The 16,957-nt window shown below is 32.8% G+C and overlaps 1 protein-coding gene across 2 annotated transcripts in view; it reads left to right on the top strand.

Annotated features, from left to right (window-relative positions):
* The window catches only part of LOC106460504 (Down syndrome cell adhesion molecule homolog), a 59,777-nt gene that overhangs the window by 34,358 nt on the left and 8,462 nt on the right, over positions 1-16,957 (top strand). The window contains exons 13-23 of one of the 2 annotated variants that reach the window (XM_022387254.1): positions 617-784; positions 1,792-1,862; positions 4,620-4,845; positions 6,264-6,362; positions 7,257-7,442; positions 9,035-9,328; positions 9,624-9,791; positions 11,037-11,281; positions 12,899-12,983; positions 14,130-14,250; positions 14,926-15,059. In XM_022387254.1, coding sequence (XP_022242962.1) covers positions 617-784; positions 1,792-1,862; positions 4,620-4,845; positions 6,264-6,362; positions 7,257-7,442; positions 9,035-9,328; positions 9,624-9,791; positions 11,037-11,281; positions 12,899-12,983; positions 14,130-14,250; positions 14,926-15,059 — 1,797 coding nt within the window. The remainder of the gene's footprint in view (positions 1-616; positions 785-1,791; positions 1,863-4,619; positions 4,846-6,263; positions 6,363-7,256; positions 7,443-9,034; positions 9,329-9,623; positions 9,792-11,036; positions 11,282-12,898; positions 12,984-14,129; positions 14,251-14,925; positions 15,060-16,957) is intronic. The other variant, XM_022387255.1, reaches the window with a different exon arrangement.

Below are 16,957 nucleotides of genomic sequence, written 5' to 3'. Positions count from 1 at the left end.
AAGAATTGGCGGTGGGTGGTGATGCTTCCTTTACACTGCTAAACCAAGATAGCCCTCGTGTAGCTTTGCGCGAAATTCAAACAATCAATGATTATATATTTTAATATCACCTAAAGTTGTAATCCGGAAATTTAATTTTTTTTATTATCTTATTTGTTTGTTGTTGTTGTTTAATTTTTTCGCGGGGTTAGATTTTTTCTAATATCTTTAGCATTTATTATGCAAAAAGTCGATGTGTACCAAAGTGTTCTACTAGCTGTTTTTTGTTTGTTTGTTTTGTTTTGTTTTGTTTTTTATCGTGCCGTTAATAAATTAAACAAGGTATTCGTGAGTATATTTATCAAACATCGCTGTACAATTTAATTATTTTTTTCAACTCAGGATCCATTGAGCCAAGTACAATCATCTCAATATTAATAAATACTAAAACAGAAATGAAGTGTTAACGAATTTTAAAAAATGGAACACGAAGAGACTAAGTTATGCTCATTCATCTTATTAATTATTTGCTGAATTTATATTCTACAAAAAGTATGTAGAATAATCTGTAGACATATTTGTCTCTTGCGTGTTTTTTAAGCAAAAGTCGTAATACTAGGATGTACACTCTTTATAGACAGTTGGGACGAAACATTTGAAACCCTGACACTTCAGGCATCCAACACGAGAGCTACCATCACAAACCTCAGACCTGTTACTGACTACCATATTCGTATCCTTGCGAAAAACAAGCTAGGATGGAGTGACCCTAGTACTGTTGTCCACATCACAACAGGAGAAGAAGGTAGGTGTTAGAAATGAAGTAAAACAAACCAAGAAATAACTTACTTAGATTCCATGAAAGTGAATAAACGAATTAATAAAGGAAGTCAATAGGAAAATAAGAATAGAGATAATACAACGAAAAAAATATAATTATGAATATATTTTGGATGATACATGCTGCTTCATATAGTGAATGAAAAATTAAAGTACTATTTAACTTAGAATCGGTCGTTATTTTCATATATAAAAGGTGAAAGTTTAAATAAATTCTTACTCATAAGTAGATATTTTTATAACATCTATGTAGAGATTGAATGATCACTCAACTGCTGAGTGTATAATATTTTGAAAACTGTTATTTCATGATTAATGTGGACCTGAGTTGGTTATTACTAGTTATAATATTCCTTTAATAACTATTTCTGATCCAGTATATCAATCTCTGAAATTTTATTGGATACGAATATTATTTACTTCCAAAATAATCTAAAATATGTTTTATTTTACTTATTCGTGACTGATTTGGTAAGGTGCTTATAGCTTTGTTTTTGTTCCAAAATAATTTAATATATTCTTTCCTTTACACATTCGTGACTGTTTTGATAAGGTGCTTATAGCTTTGTTTTTTTTTTCCACTAAAAATATGCTTTGCTTTACTTATTCGTGACTGTTTTGATAAGGTGCTTATAGCTTTGTCTTTGTTCCATAATAATCTAAAATATGCTTTCCTTTACTTTTTCGTGATTGTTTTGGTAAGGTGATTATAGCTTTGTTTTTAATCCTTTAATATTGTGAAATCAGTACTGTCGATGGAAATGGTAAACTTTTAGTGGTCTCTCAGCATTTATATTTCGTTACTTATAAGTTTGTTATTTATAACTTTACCTTACTTTCTCAAAATTGAGCTGAGAATTTCCTCCTGATGTTTGTTTTTTATGTTCTAGAACAATGTAAAGTTAAAGACAACAACTGTAAGAGAATTGGGGCAGAGTTGGCACTTTGTAATGATGAATGTTGTTTTTGTAGTTCCAGAAGCTCCACCAAACAACGTCAAAGCGATCGCCGAATCCTCTCGCACCATAAAAGTCACTTGGGAGGTATAAATCAGTTGTGTTGGGCATCATTTATCTTCAGCACTATTAACATTAGTATAAGCAATGGATGTAGGTCATTGTTTTTAACCATACACAAATTTAAAAGGACTACTGCGAATAAATAAATATTGACTGAATAAAATTAGTTTAAAATTTTGGCCTTTAAAGTCTTAGAGAGTATAAACACCATTATTTTAATTATGAATTTTGTATTTATCTTCTTGTTTGGTTTATTCGTCTAGAAACAATTGTTTTCTTTATGTTGTATACTGTTTTAAATCCGTATTTTTTATAAGTAACTGAATAGACGCAATAATCCTCACTACTAACAGTGAATTGAATCACTCATTGAATACTCAATAACTCATTAATTTCTCATTGATTCACTGCTTCACTCGTATTTATACCGTAATCGCCTTCACCTCACTCCATGAATTATTCCAGATCATAACATCATGCGCCCTCTAGCAAACATCTAAATTGGAACATTAAAAGTAAAGCTTGCAAAATTGATCCTTACTGGATTGTGAAGTATTCTGAAAAATCCTGTTTTAGTGTTTCTCTTTTCCTAGGTGCGATGGGCTTTTACTGCCCTGTCACTGGTTATATGGTTGAATAAATCCATTGAAGGCTCTTCCACAGGTTGAATTTCTACTGCCAAATTATTTTCTGGAGTTACCCAGTTGGCCACTCTCTTATTGATGTGTTCCAGAGAATATCGTGGTAGATGGCCATTGACTTCAACTGCTTGTCCTTCTGGATTCTGTAAACCACGTCATTTATTACTTTCATTACAAAGTATGGTCCTTCCCAACACCTCACATATTTTGGAGTTCGCCCTTCCTTGCAAAAAGAATTGTTCAGCCATACCATGGCACCTTAACGAAATCCAGTTTTATCAGCATTAACATCATAATTTGTGTTTCCCGAGTATAGTCATGTATGGCATTTTTATTCTTCAGATACACAAGACCTCTAGCTACCATCAATCACTCAGAATGTGCTGGAGTGTTTGTTTCCATTATACCCCTGTCACTAGATCTATATTTATTCTTAATAACTCCAGGTGGTCAATGTCATTGAAAGTTCAACCTCTGGTATAGTAATTACCATGTAGTGCATAGTGATTTCCTGGAATAGACTGTGAAGCTATTTAAAGGTAGCCTAACCTTGCATCCATGTCTTTACATGAAGTCAGTTTTCTATGTGCACTCGATGTTAATTACTCACTCATCATGAAGTGTGGAGAAGCTTCATACAGTAAGGGTAGCTTCCAACTTCCCTCTTGCTGGAACTATATGTCCACTTGCTGTTTGCATCATTCCATCTTCTTTCATCCTTTCTGGAGGCAAATATTTTATCTCTCATTATTAAATTGGATTTAGTTATTGTGGCTGTAGAACCAGTGTCAATCAAAATATTGCAAGGCTTTTCATAAATAAACCCATGAGCGGGTTTCTTTAAATAATGAACTTCTTATATAATTTGAAACAGATGAGGTTTTCTCAACTGAAATTTGCCCCATAGTCCAGCTAATTTCTGTTTCCCAATGATGTCTTGGTAGCCGTGAGCTGTTCCGTTGATCTGGTTGGGTTTGAAGACTCATCTTTGGGGTATTGTTTCCTTGGTGTATTAATAGCTGTTGATTCTTTACTGTCTCGGCTGTAATGACTAGGTTTTCCTGAAACGGTTCCCCCTTTCTGGTATCTTTTAGGAGGACTTTTTCTATTCCATACATACTTTTGTCTCCAGTTCTGAACAATGAGTCTTTTCAGGTTACGCTTGAAACATTTATTGTTTTTTGGTTTATTTCCTCCTTACCATGTAACTAGTTTTCTAACTAATCCTCACAGTTATTTTATATTATCGTCACGAGGAGTTGGTTTTTCACTACTATTCAATCCGACGATTCCATAACTTTTGAATGGTGTTTTTAGCTATTCATCTAGGGCTAGAATCACACTACTACTACTGCTGCTACTGGGCAACGTATGAATACCTGTACATTTATAGGCTATACTTTCTGATCGGTTGAATGACAACCACTCAACGTGAACCATCGAAACATGACACTCTGATGTAATTCGTTTTCATATGACAAAGGGGTGGAATTCCTACAGAATTTCCCTTTTATACCCTTTTTTTGCTCACCGTTTCCATGATCATTTCCAATAATCCAATTTAACTTTTCTAACCCAAACATTCCTCACACGTCGACATGTTTGGATAGTTAATACATATTCTTGGCATAGCTGCCAAAGTTCTTAGAATATCCGGAATTTTTATCTAAACAATTAGCACTATTTCCATGGTCAATGGATTTCACAAATTAGCCCTTAACTAATGGTTCTATCGTGTGTTTTTTATATGATACAGTTACTGTAAACTTTCGAAACTATGTTTTTAGCATAGCTATGAAAATAAGCATAGTTTGATTCAACTAACATTTATGAGTTTTCAGGTAATGAACGAATAGATTTAATTAATTATGCCTGTCTAAAAGTTACAGTTCACGTATTAAAAGAACGATAGGAATATTTTCAGACTCTGTTCGTCTGTGTGTGTGATGATTAAAAATCGGGACTTCTATTATAGTTTAAATATAATTATTTTACATAACTTAACCTATTCCACTTTATTGGTGCAACATACAGTCTAATATTTTTTTAGAATGATAGGGAAAAATGAAAATGCTTTCTATGTATCAAAAATCCTCACAGACTTCTTATTTATATGTGAATAACTTTTTATCCGTACTAGCCGCCAAAGCCGGAACTAAGGAATGGTGTTCTGAAAGGCTATTACGTTGGTTACAAGATACACACATCCAATGAACCCTTTGTCTACAAAACGGTTGAGAGATTACAAGAAGTTGTTCTATATAATTTGAAGCGGGCAACTCGATATAGCATCAAAGTGATGTCTTTCAATGGAAAGGGTTCTGGACCTTCGTCTGAAGAACTAGTTGTAGAGACACTAAAGAATGGTTAGTACTATAAATGTGCTAAGTACCTTTTGTATTTGTAATTGATGGCATACTATATTACAGAGTACAAAACAAAATATTGGACAGACAAATCAAACATTTGAATAGCAAAGGATTTAAATTTCTTTCTGTTGTTAGATAGTAGCTAAATCAATGTAAAAGTAACCTTTTGAACACTTTTTTGTCCTAAAACACCCCCACGAATAATAGTTGAAATTCTGGTTCTCTGGAGGATGAACCAGAAATTTATGATAATCACAAAACTTTTTACATGTTTCATTTATTTTAACGTACTAAACATGATAATAACAGTTCGTTGAAATACTGTCTATAAGTTACAACAGGTTTCAGCAAACGACTTCTACGGATGTTATTTCCAATAGCTAAAAACCATTCGCTTTTAAGAGACAAAGATATAATTTACCTGGGATTTCAACTCGCCGTTAAGGGACTCAGGTTATTTTTGTCGTTTTAATTTTAATATTGAGTTAATATCGGAAAGAAAGTCATTAAACATTAACGAATGGATATAGATATAATATGATATTATTTGCAGATTAGCAAATGATAGAAAACTCTTATTTCGTAAATCTGGTGCTCTTTTTATTTTATCACTAAAATATCACCTTTAGAAATACAGAAACTTAGGGTTCACTGATATATCCATTGTATCGAAAATATTAATTTACACATGTAATTGAAACAGGGTTTTGAGTTATCTAAATAAGAATTTATTTTTCAAGGAAAGGCGTAATATTACCGAAAAAAAACTTCTTTTTTTTTCAAAGAGGAGAGCTTGTTTGTTTTAGCGCAAAGCTACACAATGGGCTATCTGCGTTCTGTCCGCTGCGGGAAATCGAACTCCGGATTCCAGCGTTGTAAGGCCGTTTTGGGTTGTTTTTTTTTCTATTAATATTCATCAGTATTTTGGATATGAGTGCTGGCAACGAGGCGTTTTTGTTTTCTTTGATATTCTATGTATGTAACTTCCCGCTTTGCTAAACCTGAAATACTGTTCTTTTTACACACACACAAAGTAATTTTCTATCTACAAAAATACGCTTTAATAAAGTAAATTGAGATATATCCGACCGTAAAATACATTCAGGCTTCAGTGCAAGTAGTTCTTCCCATAAAATCTTGTATTTTGTATTGTTTTGTTTTGGTATTTTTATCTATTAGTATAACATTTAAAACAAGCATCCATTCGAGGTGAAATAAATGCTTTATTTTATACACCTAGAACTTTATTAGAAAGAACATCAAACCTTTTCAGAAAAACCTGAGGTTATATATCTGTAAAAATTATAATAATTTGTTTTAAGCGCCAACTGAATTCGAAGGTCTTTTATTTTGTTCGAAACTATGTACAATAGTTGTGTAAGTATCACACGATTAATTTAAAACATCTCTTCTAGATCCGCCAATAACACCACAGTTAAAAATTGTTGCTACAACGTATACATCCATTAAGCTCAGCTGGACCAACACTGAAAAACAGCACAATATCATTACAGGTAAGGTAGAATTACTTATATGAACATTGTAGCTAAATCATTAAAATAATCTGTGATGTTTAGTGGAAGTCTTTATCTAGATAAACGGCTTTTGTAAGAGCTATAACGTTTGTCTCCTTAGAATATTTATTTTCTAAGTTGATCAAGCCTGCTTCTTAAGTTCAATATAGTATTATGTACTATCAAGATCAGGAATATGAAACCTGCTGGATCTGTCAATATTATTATTTAAAAATTAACTAAAATTATAGACAGATAAATATATAGACAGGGATTGAGTTAATGAATATATATACAAATAAAACACAAAGAATCACAAATTAATCGTTATTTTCGCAAATTCTTGTTAAAGTTAATGTAGTTTCATCTTATAATAACCCGTGACGACAATCAGTTAAAGTCACTCTAAATATGAGTTGTGCCCTATGATTTCTACAAGGCTTCTCGACATTTTCAAGAAACGACGTATTTGAAAGGATCAATGTCGTGTTTGATATCTGAACCTAAACTACTGCAGGAAATTGAAAAAGATCTGACACTGGATATCATAGAAATATCATTTTGACTGTTCCATAGTAATTGCTACAAAATGTTAACTGCAATGTTATATTAAGCAAACAATAAATAATACTTGAGTGTTAGGATACAACTTCAATTGGCAAGTAGATTCACACTAATAACCCGTGGTAAAATATTTTCCGCTGACTACTTCCTAAGAAGATTTATGTTTTCATTGTTCGGTAATAAAATAGAAAGCTTACTTTCAACTTATCTCTAATCTGAGATAAAACCTTGCAATGTTTCGTAATGATCCCTGAATAAATTTTGAATACTTAAATTTGACATAAAGTAAAAATAATTATCTTTAGAATCATGCATTATTTTATATTTCAGGATATTTCATTTACTATAAGAAACAATACGGTACTTGGGAAGAAAGACAAACTCTGTCTGATCAGGAAAGTTACACATTCCGCGACCTCTTCTGTGGTTCTCAGTACCACTTCTACCTTGTTGCCTACAACAGTGCGGGAAAAGGAGAAAACAGTGATGTTGTAGCAGCTAAAACTCAAGGAGATGGTGAGTTTTCCAACAAAGGCAGGGAAAAGTGCTATTGATAACTTAAAATAATTATGATTAAGGTAAGCATACGCATAGATAAAGTAACTACGTATTTTCGTCTTGAAAAAAAGTATGCCTAACTAATTTTTCATTGATTCATATAAAATACGCTATTTATTATAGCGTTATATAACTTATTTATAACGAGTATAATTTACAAGACAATAGCATAAGGTAAATTACATGAATACGTAAAAGTGGATTCAAGCTGTATACACTGGCTGAGTATAATTTTATTACAAGTTACAGCTTTTACAGTAAGAAAAAATATTTTGAAAACGGGTACGACGTTTCGATCAATGGTGCGATCATTCTCAAGTATACAAGTTGGTCACACCAGTGATCGAAACATCGTACCTATTTTAAAAATATTCTTCCTTACTGTAAAAATTGTCAAGTGTAATGAAATAATACTTATAGCCACAAGTAAACTCAAACCGAAACTATTAATACACTGGCTAAGTTATAGGCTGGATATAAGATATAAACATACATCTTTAATACAACTACAACTTACATGATAACCATAGAACTGACAAGCTGTTATATTAATGAAAGTGCTGTAATAGAGTGGATATTGTTTTACGTATTCCTGTCATCTTGAAATTTGTTTGGTAAACTTTTGTTATTGTTATGATCGTGCTGTACTCGCACTTCGTTTTCCCTTCTCACGTACACCAACTTTATTTATGCTCTACTTATTTCTATAAGGAATTGGCTCACACCAACATATACATAACAGATTACTGTTTAATGTTGGTTATCAATAACATATAGGTTTATAAATAGGTTTTAAGTTTCTTTTTCCCAGTATATTATTTTCTTCCTGCGCCTCTCTCAGTTTATTTGTTCTCTCACACATCTTTCTTTCTCTCCTCTTTCGTCGAATTTCTGCTTTTATATTCTTTTTTCAAGCGTACGACCAAATCGGCCCTTTTGTTTCGAACATTGCAGCCTGTTGATTATAAAGTTCCATAATTATAGGGGTATTGTAGTCTCCATACCGATTGAACTTAAAATGGCGGCCACTATATACCCGCTCGCTCCAATCACTTTCAAACAACTTAGAATATCGTAATTCCTTAATTTCTTGGACACTGTCTTACAGTTACTGAACTTCAAATAGTGTTACCTTACAACTCACTTCATAATAACTATCGATATCAAGATTTATTGAACATTAAAATTGCTAGAATACAGAATTATGAATACCACAGTATGAAATAACATAAACGTGTTTACGTAATCAAGAATAGGAGATATATAACACTTTCTTTTGTTTTTAAAAAGATGTAGATAGATAGATAGACTAAGCTTGATGTTTTTCTCTTGTAAATGGCATGAAAATATTTATTTTCAACTACCTAAAACTAGCGTTTTGTTGCGAGTCATTATATATATTTTTTTTTTCAAAAATTACAAACTGTAAACAAAAATAATGAATTTTTTTTCCTGCTATTTGTATTATCATCATCTTATTGGATTTTAATATAATAAAAAGAAACAATTACGATATATATATATATAATTTTGCCAATAAACCTTTATAGTACCAAAGGCACCCAAGCGGCAAGCCTTCTTATCTATCAACGCTACTTCAGTAAGTATTCACCTCACTACCTGGCAAAGTAACGGTTGTCCAATCAACTTCTTTGTCATCCAGTATAAGCCCCATCTACAGCCAGAATGGATCTTGGTGTCGAACAACATAGTTTCTGAGCAGAAAACTGTTATAATATCAGACTTAAACACAGGTTCATGGTACACCTTGCTGGTGACAGCACATAACGACGTAGGCCCTACAGAAGCCGAGTACGTCTTCTCGACGCTAACCCTAGAAGGTGGTAGGTTGTAATTACCGTTTGGGAATCTCTATTCTGTCACATTCACTTGCACTTTAGTCACGTATATCTTTACCGTGTGATATTTACATATTATTAAAAGGTAATTATAAATATTGATACGAAATTTATAATTGAAAAATCATTTGTTTTCAAATCGTGTCTCTCTCTTTTTCTTCTTTTGTACCAGTCTAGTCACGTGCTTTTTGTTTTCTTAGAACTTTTCACTTTAATCCTATCAAACAGTATTATAAAATTCAGATCTATAAATTCCTAATCCCCTATTGTTTCTCCTTAGCCACTGTCCCACCAATATCTGCTCTTGATGTACCACGCCCGGCCTTGTACAAAAGTCTCAGTATAGTTGTCCCTAGTGGATGTGCCGTAGTCGTTCTTTTCGTAATCATCATTGTTGCATGTGTTGTTGTAAAGAGAAGAAGGCATTTTGATTCTGTTCCTGGGAGAGGTAAGAATGGCTAGGCTTAATGCAAGGTGAAATGAAAAAAGAAAGTCATCTAGGTAATATCATTAGATGAGTACGTAGCTAAAACCTTATATTAGAAAGAGCTAAAGTTTCTACAATTTTATTACTAAGTTATGTATTTCGACGCATTATACTACGAACACCAAGTCAAAGAAGTGATACAAACTTGTTTGGAAATAATCACACAAAACTAAGTAATCTGAAAATACAAAGAATAAAACATATGGCCACTTTTCAGGCGCTGCATCAAGTCTATAATTTCATAAAAGAACGGTAGAATATTATTAAGTTTAAAATAAATTACAGACTTTAAAGAAACCATATGACAAACGAGTTTATGAAACGTCACAGAACAACTCCACATAATAAATGGCACAAGCAAAATATTGCTGCCTTAACATTAATATGTTTTTTGTTGTTTTATAACTTTATAAAATTGGTTAAATTGTGAAGAATACTGACTGAACAAGCTGCTAGTTAGAAGTGATACTGAAAACGTTATTATAACTCTAGGAACAAACGTTCAGTCAAGTGGTTCGTATAATTTTTACGGTTGATCTAATTACTTTCCAGAAAGTTTTCTAATAATAAATTTTGTTTTTTAATTACTTGTGAGAAAATTGTCATTTTGAGACTAATATCCATTTTAAGACGGTTCCTTATTTGCCAAGAATTTATATTTTCAATTAATATTTAAATTTTAAGTTAGTGATTACGACCAAAAGCTTATATCTGTAAATCTTATATCCATAACTTATTTTAATGAAACTTAGATTATAGAAAATTACATCCCAAACGCCTCAGAACTCGAGAGTGTTCTCTCTCTCTCTCTCATGTGTGTTGAAGAAATGGAATCTTCCAAAAACCAGATTTGTATCAAATATCTTGGATGAACTAGCAGCAGTAAAAACTACAAATTGTTGACTTAATTGTCATTTACGATTAGTTCATTTTACACAGTTTAACTTTTCACTACTAAATAATCTTTAAAAGGTTTTATTAATAAATCACCAGACTATGTATAGTTTTTTTTATAATTTTTCACAAGAGATGCAATTGATATAATTGACACACACCTATACTTTGGAATTTTCAATACTAGTGTTTGGGGATTATTGTTGTTGTTGTTCATAATGAATTCCTAGTAAGAATGGAGTTAATGTAAAAAACCTCATAATGCAAAATAATTAATTTACTTAATATATTGTTCATGGATTTTGCCACTAGACAACCGATCCAGGGATGACAAAAGCTTGGAGGGAATAGGACTGTCTGTTATGGAAGGAAAATCTTCTGGGAGCATTGGTAGTGGTAGTCCCAAAGAGCAACTCTACTATCCTTCCCCTTATGCCATGAGCAGACTACCAATGTTTCCAAAACACCTTCAGAGCTGCTCAGAATCGGATATTGTCCACAGCCTAAGGCGACCAGGACGAGAACACATCTACGATGTTCCTTTTCCAACAAAAGTGGCAAGAACTATAATTGAATTATTTTGTTGATTATATCATATTATAAGAAATGTTATGTTATAAATTTCTTAATTGGATTACCAATAATTGTGTTGTTTTTATATTGTATATTTTCACGCAATGCTTGTCGACATTTTCTTTTTGTTATTTGGTAATATCTATATTTTTTTCCAAATTTGTAGGATAAGATAGCTCAAGTATACTGTTTCAAACTTAAAAGTTTGTGATTAATACAAACATAGAATCTGAGAAACAAAGCAACATAGAAACACAAATATTACTATTGTTAGTGATATTTATCTCTCGACTTGCATGTCGAAATTGTCCATTATAGTAAATAATTTGGAATAAAAGAAATAATTTAAAACTTTAATACCTAATATTTAATTCATAATGATATAAACTAACTGATGCTAAGTTAAGATTTTACTAAATAATGTGTTACATTTGCAGTGTTTATAGGCCTCACTGAGCCATAGTTCACTGTTGGAAATCCAACCATTGAATAATCAGTTCTTTAGCAATAGAACATAACGTTTAGTTTCCTGCTAGTAACAGATGTGACAATTATATAATTTTACTATACTTACTTCTCTCTGAAAGTTAAATAACGTTACTCACGCAATTAAAGAGTCATTATATATTTAATACGTATATATATATATAGATAGATATATACATACACATATTTCTTTCTACTATATGAGTCCCCCAGTGGCACAGCGGTATGTCTGCGGACTTACAACGCTAGAATCCGGGTTTCGATACCCGTGGTGGGCAGAGCACAGATAGCCCATTCTGTAGTTTTGTGCTTAATTACAAACAAGTAAATTTTCTATATGAATATACGTATACGTAATACATGACTTGTATTAGTTTCATTTCACCTCAACATATCTGTTGTACTATGACACACGTGACGATATTCTTGGTTAAATCGAATTGTTTGTATTATAATATCCTGGACCCCCTCAAGAGTAAAGTTATCGAGAATACTTTCTTGGTATAAGCTCTGGCTCGCCCTGAAAATAAAGTTATCGAGAATACTTTCTTGGTATAAGCTCTGGCTCGCCCTGAGAATAAAGTTATCGAGAATACTTTCTTGGTATAAGCTCTGGCTCGCCCTGAGAATAAAGTTATCGAGAATACTTTCTTGGTATAAGCTCTGGCTCGCCCTCAGAATAAAGCTATCGATAATACATTTTTGGTATAAGCCTTGGCTCGCCCTCAGAATAAGGTTATCGAGAATACTTTCTTGGTATAAGCTCTGGCTCGCACTGAGAATAAATTTATCGAAAAACTTTCTTGGTATAAGCTCTGGCTCGCCCTGAGAATAAAGTTATCGAGAATACTTTCTTGGTATAAGCTCTGGTTCGCCCTCAGAATAAAGCTATCGATAATACATTTTTGGTATAAGCCTTGGCTCGCCCTGAGAATATTTATCGAGAATGTTTTCAAATCTTATCGTTTAATTGATTTTATCTTTTTTGACATTGTTATGATCAAAAACTGATATTAGGGTCAGAAGCTATAAATTTACTATACTATTTAGTCTTAGATTAAGATGTTTTTAAAGAAGTTCAAAGTTAGTAAATCACAGAAGTTTTTGTGTTCCAGCACACGGATGAGGATGTATATTCTCACATAATGGAGACATCGTCCATTCCCTTCCCCCAGGAAATCAATCGTTATCAAACACCAAGTAAGTCTTTACTCATATCTTGTACAATATATCTAATATCTCGTAAATTATAATTCTTACTCTGAAGTAAATAAAACAATCAAAACTTCATAAATTCATTTATATATACTGTTACAAACAACATTAGGCAAGATTTAACATGTACTTCAATTATCTTGAATTTGAAACACCAAATACGCCAGAACTCTTCCTTAATTTGTTTATGTTTACTTTTTTCTGTTGTATACCTGATATGTATTCATTGAAGCATTACAAGAAATGTTTCGAAATGCATGTAAAAAAAGTAAATTTTGTTTTAATCTCGCAGAATTTCGTGCTGCAGTTGGTGTGGTCTAAAAAAATCATAATTTCTTGACGGTATTTTAAGATAAAGTACAATTTTAATTTAACTTGCTTATTAGTTATGTAGTTTTTCATTCTATTTTATTTACGTGTACAATATGTTTTCGAATATTTGCCAAGTTCTATTATTGCAAATATTTTAACTTGCTTATTAATTATGTAGTTTTTCATTCTATTCTATTTTACGTGTACAATATGTTTTCGAATATTTGCCAAGTTCTATTATTGCAAATATTTTAACTTGCTTATTAATTATGTAGTTTTTCATTCTGTTCTATTTTACGCGTAAAAATATCTTTTCGAATATTTGCCAGGTTCCATTATTACAACTATTTAAGGGTTGACATTTCATATGGTAAATTGCTGTCGTATCGGTTTATCTACAATCAATTTCTAAACAACTGAGGATTTAAGTTGGGTCTGTTGCGCTTCTTTTATAAACTAAATAATGACGTAGAAGTAGTAAGGCGAACTTATCAGGCCTAATTAGCAACTGCACAGATTCTTTAGTTGGATGAAAATGCTAAATACATTTTAAATTTTGTATGTTTTATAAATTTGACGATTATATAGTTCAAGCATAGGAATTATGATTAATATTGTGTATTTCACAAGTCTTATTTTCCTCGTAGTGCCTCATTGACAAATATACACATGTGTTTCAACATCTTTGTTTGTGATTATTTTATTCTCATATTAATTGGTCGGCGTTCAAACATTAGTTATATCTCATATTGTACTCTAAGATTTTGATTAATTCAATTTATAATATGATTTATACTTTCGATATGTTTACGTTCTCAGAAGTAGTGATGTCAAGACCGTTAAAGTCAGCACCACGTCATTCTAGGGATCGTCTAACAGAGGAATGTAGAAGATCTAGCAATAAAGGGATTCACGGTCGCCAAAGCTTGGCCTCCGATGGGTAACACGATATGATTATCCATCAATCTGTTTGTTTTATATATTAATTCATATAGTTCTTAATTAACTCGTTTAACCGTCTATACACCTAAATACCTTCAGTACTATTAGATTGCATACAAGAATGATCGTAGAAAAACTTTTAATACAGACGTAATGTAGAAAATAAAAAAAAGAGTGCACAGAAGCATTTATATCTACTTATATCTTTAATATCGATATGTCCACTAATGAGTCCAGCATAGAGCGTAGTCGTCTACCCTTCCCCTGTTAATCAAGAAATTAATGTTGCCTCAGAATATTTAAATTTGTCATTTAAATCGGGATCCTTGATCCCAGGCCACATTAGTTTACACTCGTCTTCCCTTCAGAAATTTCTTGACGCGCCAGTGATGTTTATCTGTTGTTTAGTTAAGTTTATATATAAATTATGTGTCTTGGGTTATCTATTTACTTTCCACTTAACTCTATGCGTGTTCATTTTCATTAGTAAAGTCTAAGAAACAACCAGTGTACTTCTTTTTAAAATTTTATATATATTTGCTAAAAAGCAGCGTAAGGGGAATATCTGTTTGTCCAATTATTAAGTGAATATGAATTAATGTATGTCACACGCTCTCTATGAAGTACTGTAAGATACTACTTTGACGGTAAAGTTTTCAAAACCTAAATATAGACACTCCACTGATGAGAGCGACAGTGAAGCCACAACGTACTTCTTCAGGAGAAATCTCACCAGCAGTCGCCAGGATCCCCGAGATATATCCGAGACTGAATGTGATCGGGACCAGAATGAACTGAGAGAAAAAGGTAACTATTGAACACAGCATAACATGAAAGTTAAAGACAGCAAGAAACCTGCTATTGAACACAACATAACACGAAAGTTAAAGACAGCAAGAAACCTGCTGATTCACCTAGATGGTGCCTTCCACTAGATTATACTGAATATCGAAACAAATTCGAAGCCGGCCCATACCGTTCAAATGATCATGATGATTTCCATCAAACCCACTAAAATTAACTACATGTACCACATCTGAAGGCAACCCATTCCGAAGGCCAACCACCCTGTCAGAAAAATAAAACTGTCTTTGCTGAAGATGACTTCTACCCGGCCAATATCTATATTTGTGTACCCTGGTATTATTGCCACTCTTTCCATTTGTTTGTTTGTTTTGAATTTCGCGTAAAGCTACGCGAGGGATATCTGCGCTAGCCGTCCCTAATTTAGCAGTGTATGACTAGAGAGAAGGCAGCTAGTCATCACCACCCACCGCCAACTCTTGGGCTATATTTTACGAACGAATAGTGGGATTGACCGTCACGTTATAACGGCCCCACGGCATGTTTGGTGGGACGGGGATTCGCACCCGCGACCCTCATATTGCAAGTCAAACGCCCCAACCATCTGGCCATGCCAGTCTTTCCATTAAGTACAAAAACACATAATGCATTGACACTATCAATTCCCATATCAATCTTAAACATCTCAATCAGATCCACTCTTCTGTTTTCAAGAAAAAACTGTTTCGTAGATTGTAACCTTTCTTTCCTACGTGCCCCCAGTGGCCCAGCGGTATGTCTGCGGACTTACAACGCTAGAAATCGGGTTTCGATACCCGTGGTGGGCAGAACACAGATAGCCCTTGTGTAGCTTTGTGCATAATTAAAAACAAACAAACAAACTTTCCTACGTATCATCCTAGTAGCCTTCCTGTGAACCCTTTCCAATAATTCGATGTCCTTTTTAGTGTAATGAGCTCAAGAATGAACACAATACTCCAAATATGGTCTAAGCAATGACATTATAACCTCTTTAGACTTGTATTAAATATTTCTGTAGATACAATCCAAAATCCTATTTGCCTTACCACAAGCAACAGTAGATAGTTTGGATGGCTTAAGAAACTGATTAAACAGAATACCAAGATTATATCTTTTATAACACTATTGAGTTTTCCCCATGAAAATCATTCTCGTAAGTTATAGCGTTTATTACAATTAAAAACTATCTGCCATTTATTCGCCTAACTCATCAAATAATCCACATATTTTCCTAATACAGTAGCATCCTCCTCACAGCAAACAACACTCAAAACCTTGATATCATCAGCAGATTTTGACAACTTATTGAACATTCCTTCATCTTTCTTCCATCCAGCCACTTTTCTATCTAATGAGTCAATTTCTCCTGTAAATCTATATAAAATATTTTGTTAACTATCCTTTTATTTGGTACATGAGCAAATGCATCCTGGAAATCCAGATACACCAAATTCACACCCTTACCCTCATCTACATAAACAGTAACCTTTTCAAGGAATGGCAGAATATTAGTAAAGCAAGATTTTCCCCAAGTGAGACTGTCCAACAAGAGTTTAAAATTTGTTAAGTGGCCTTGCTAAGCATCTCCTATCAGACTTTCATACATTTTCCCTGCTGTTAATGTAAGACAAATGGACCTATAGTCACTGGAACAATTTTTAAAACCTCCATTGAAAAGAGAAGTGACATTAGCCATCCAATCTTCTGATGCCTGCTGTTACGTATTCAAATTTCAAATGGTCTGAAATTGAGTTAATTGATAAATTTAAATTTAGCTGTTAACTTATACTTTGGATTTAGCAGTTAAGTAAAAGCCGATATATAGTCAGTTTATGATATTTGCCAACAAGAATGATACACACCGTTTTCGTTTTTAACAC

This window comes from Limulus polyphemus, unplaced genomic scaffold (assembly GCF_000517525.1).
Source record: "Limulus polyphemus unplaced genomic scaffold, Limulus_polyphemus-2.1.2 Scaffold782, whole genome shotgun sequence".
Classification (NCBI taxonomy): Eukaryota; Metazoa; Arthropoda; class Merostomata; order Xiphosura; family Limulidae; genus Limulus; species Limulus polyphemus.
Note: the sequence above shows the minus strand (reverse complement) of the source record. Positions and strands in the feature narration are given on the sequence as shown.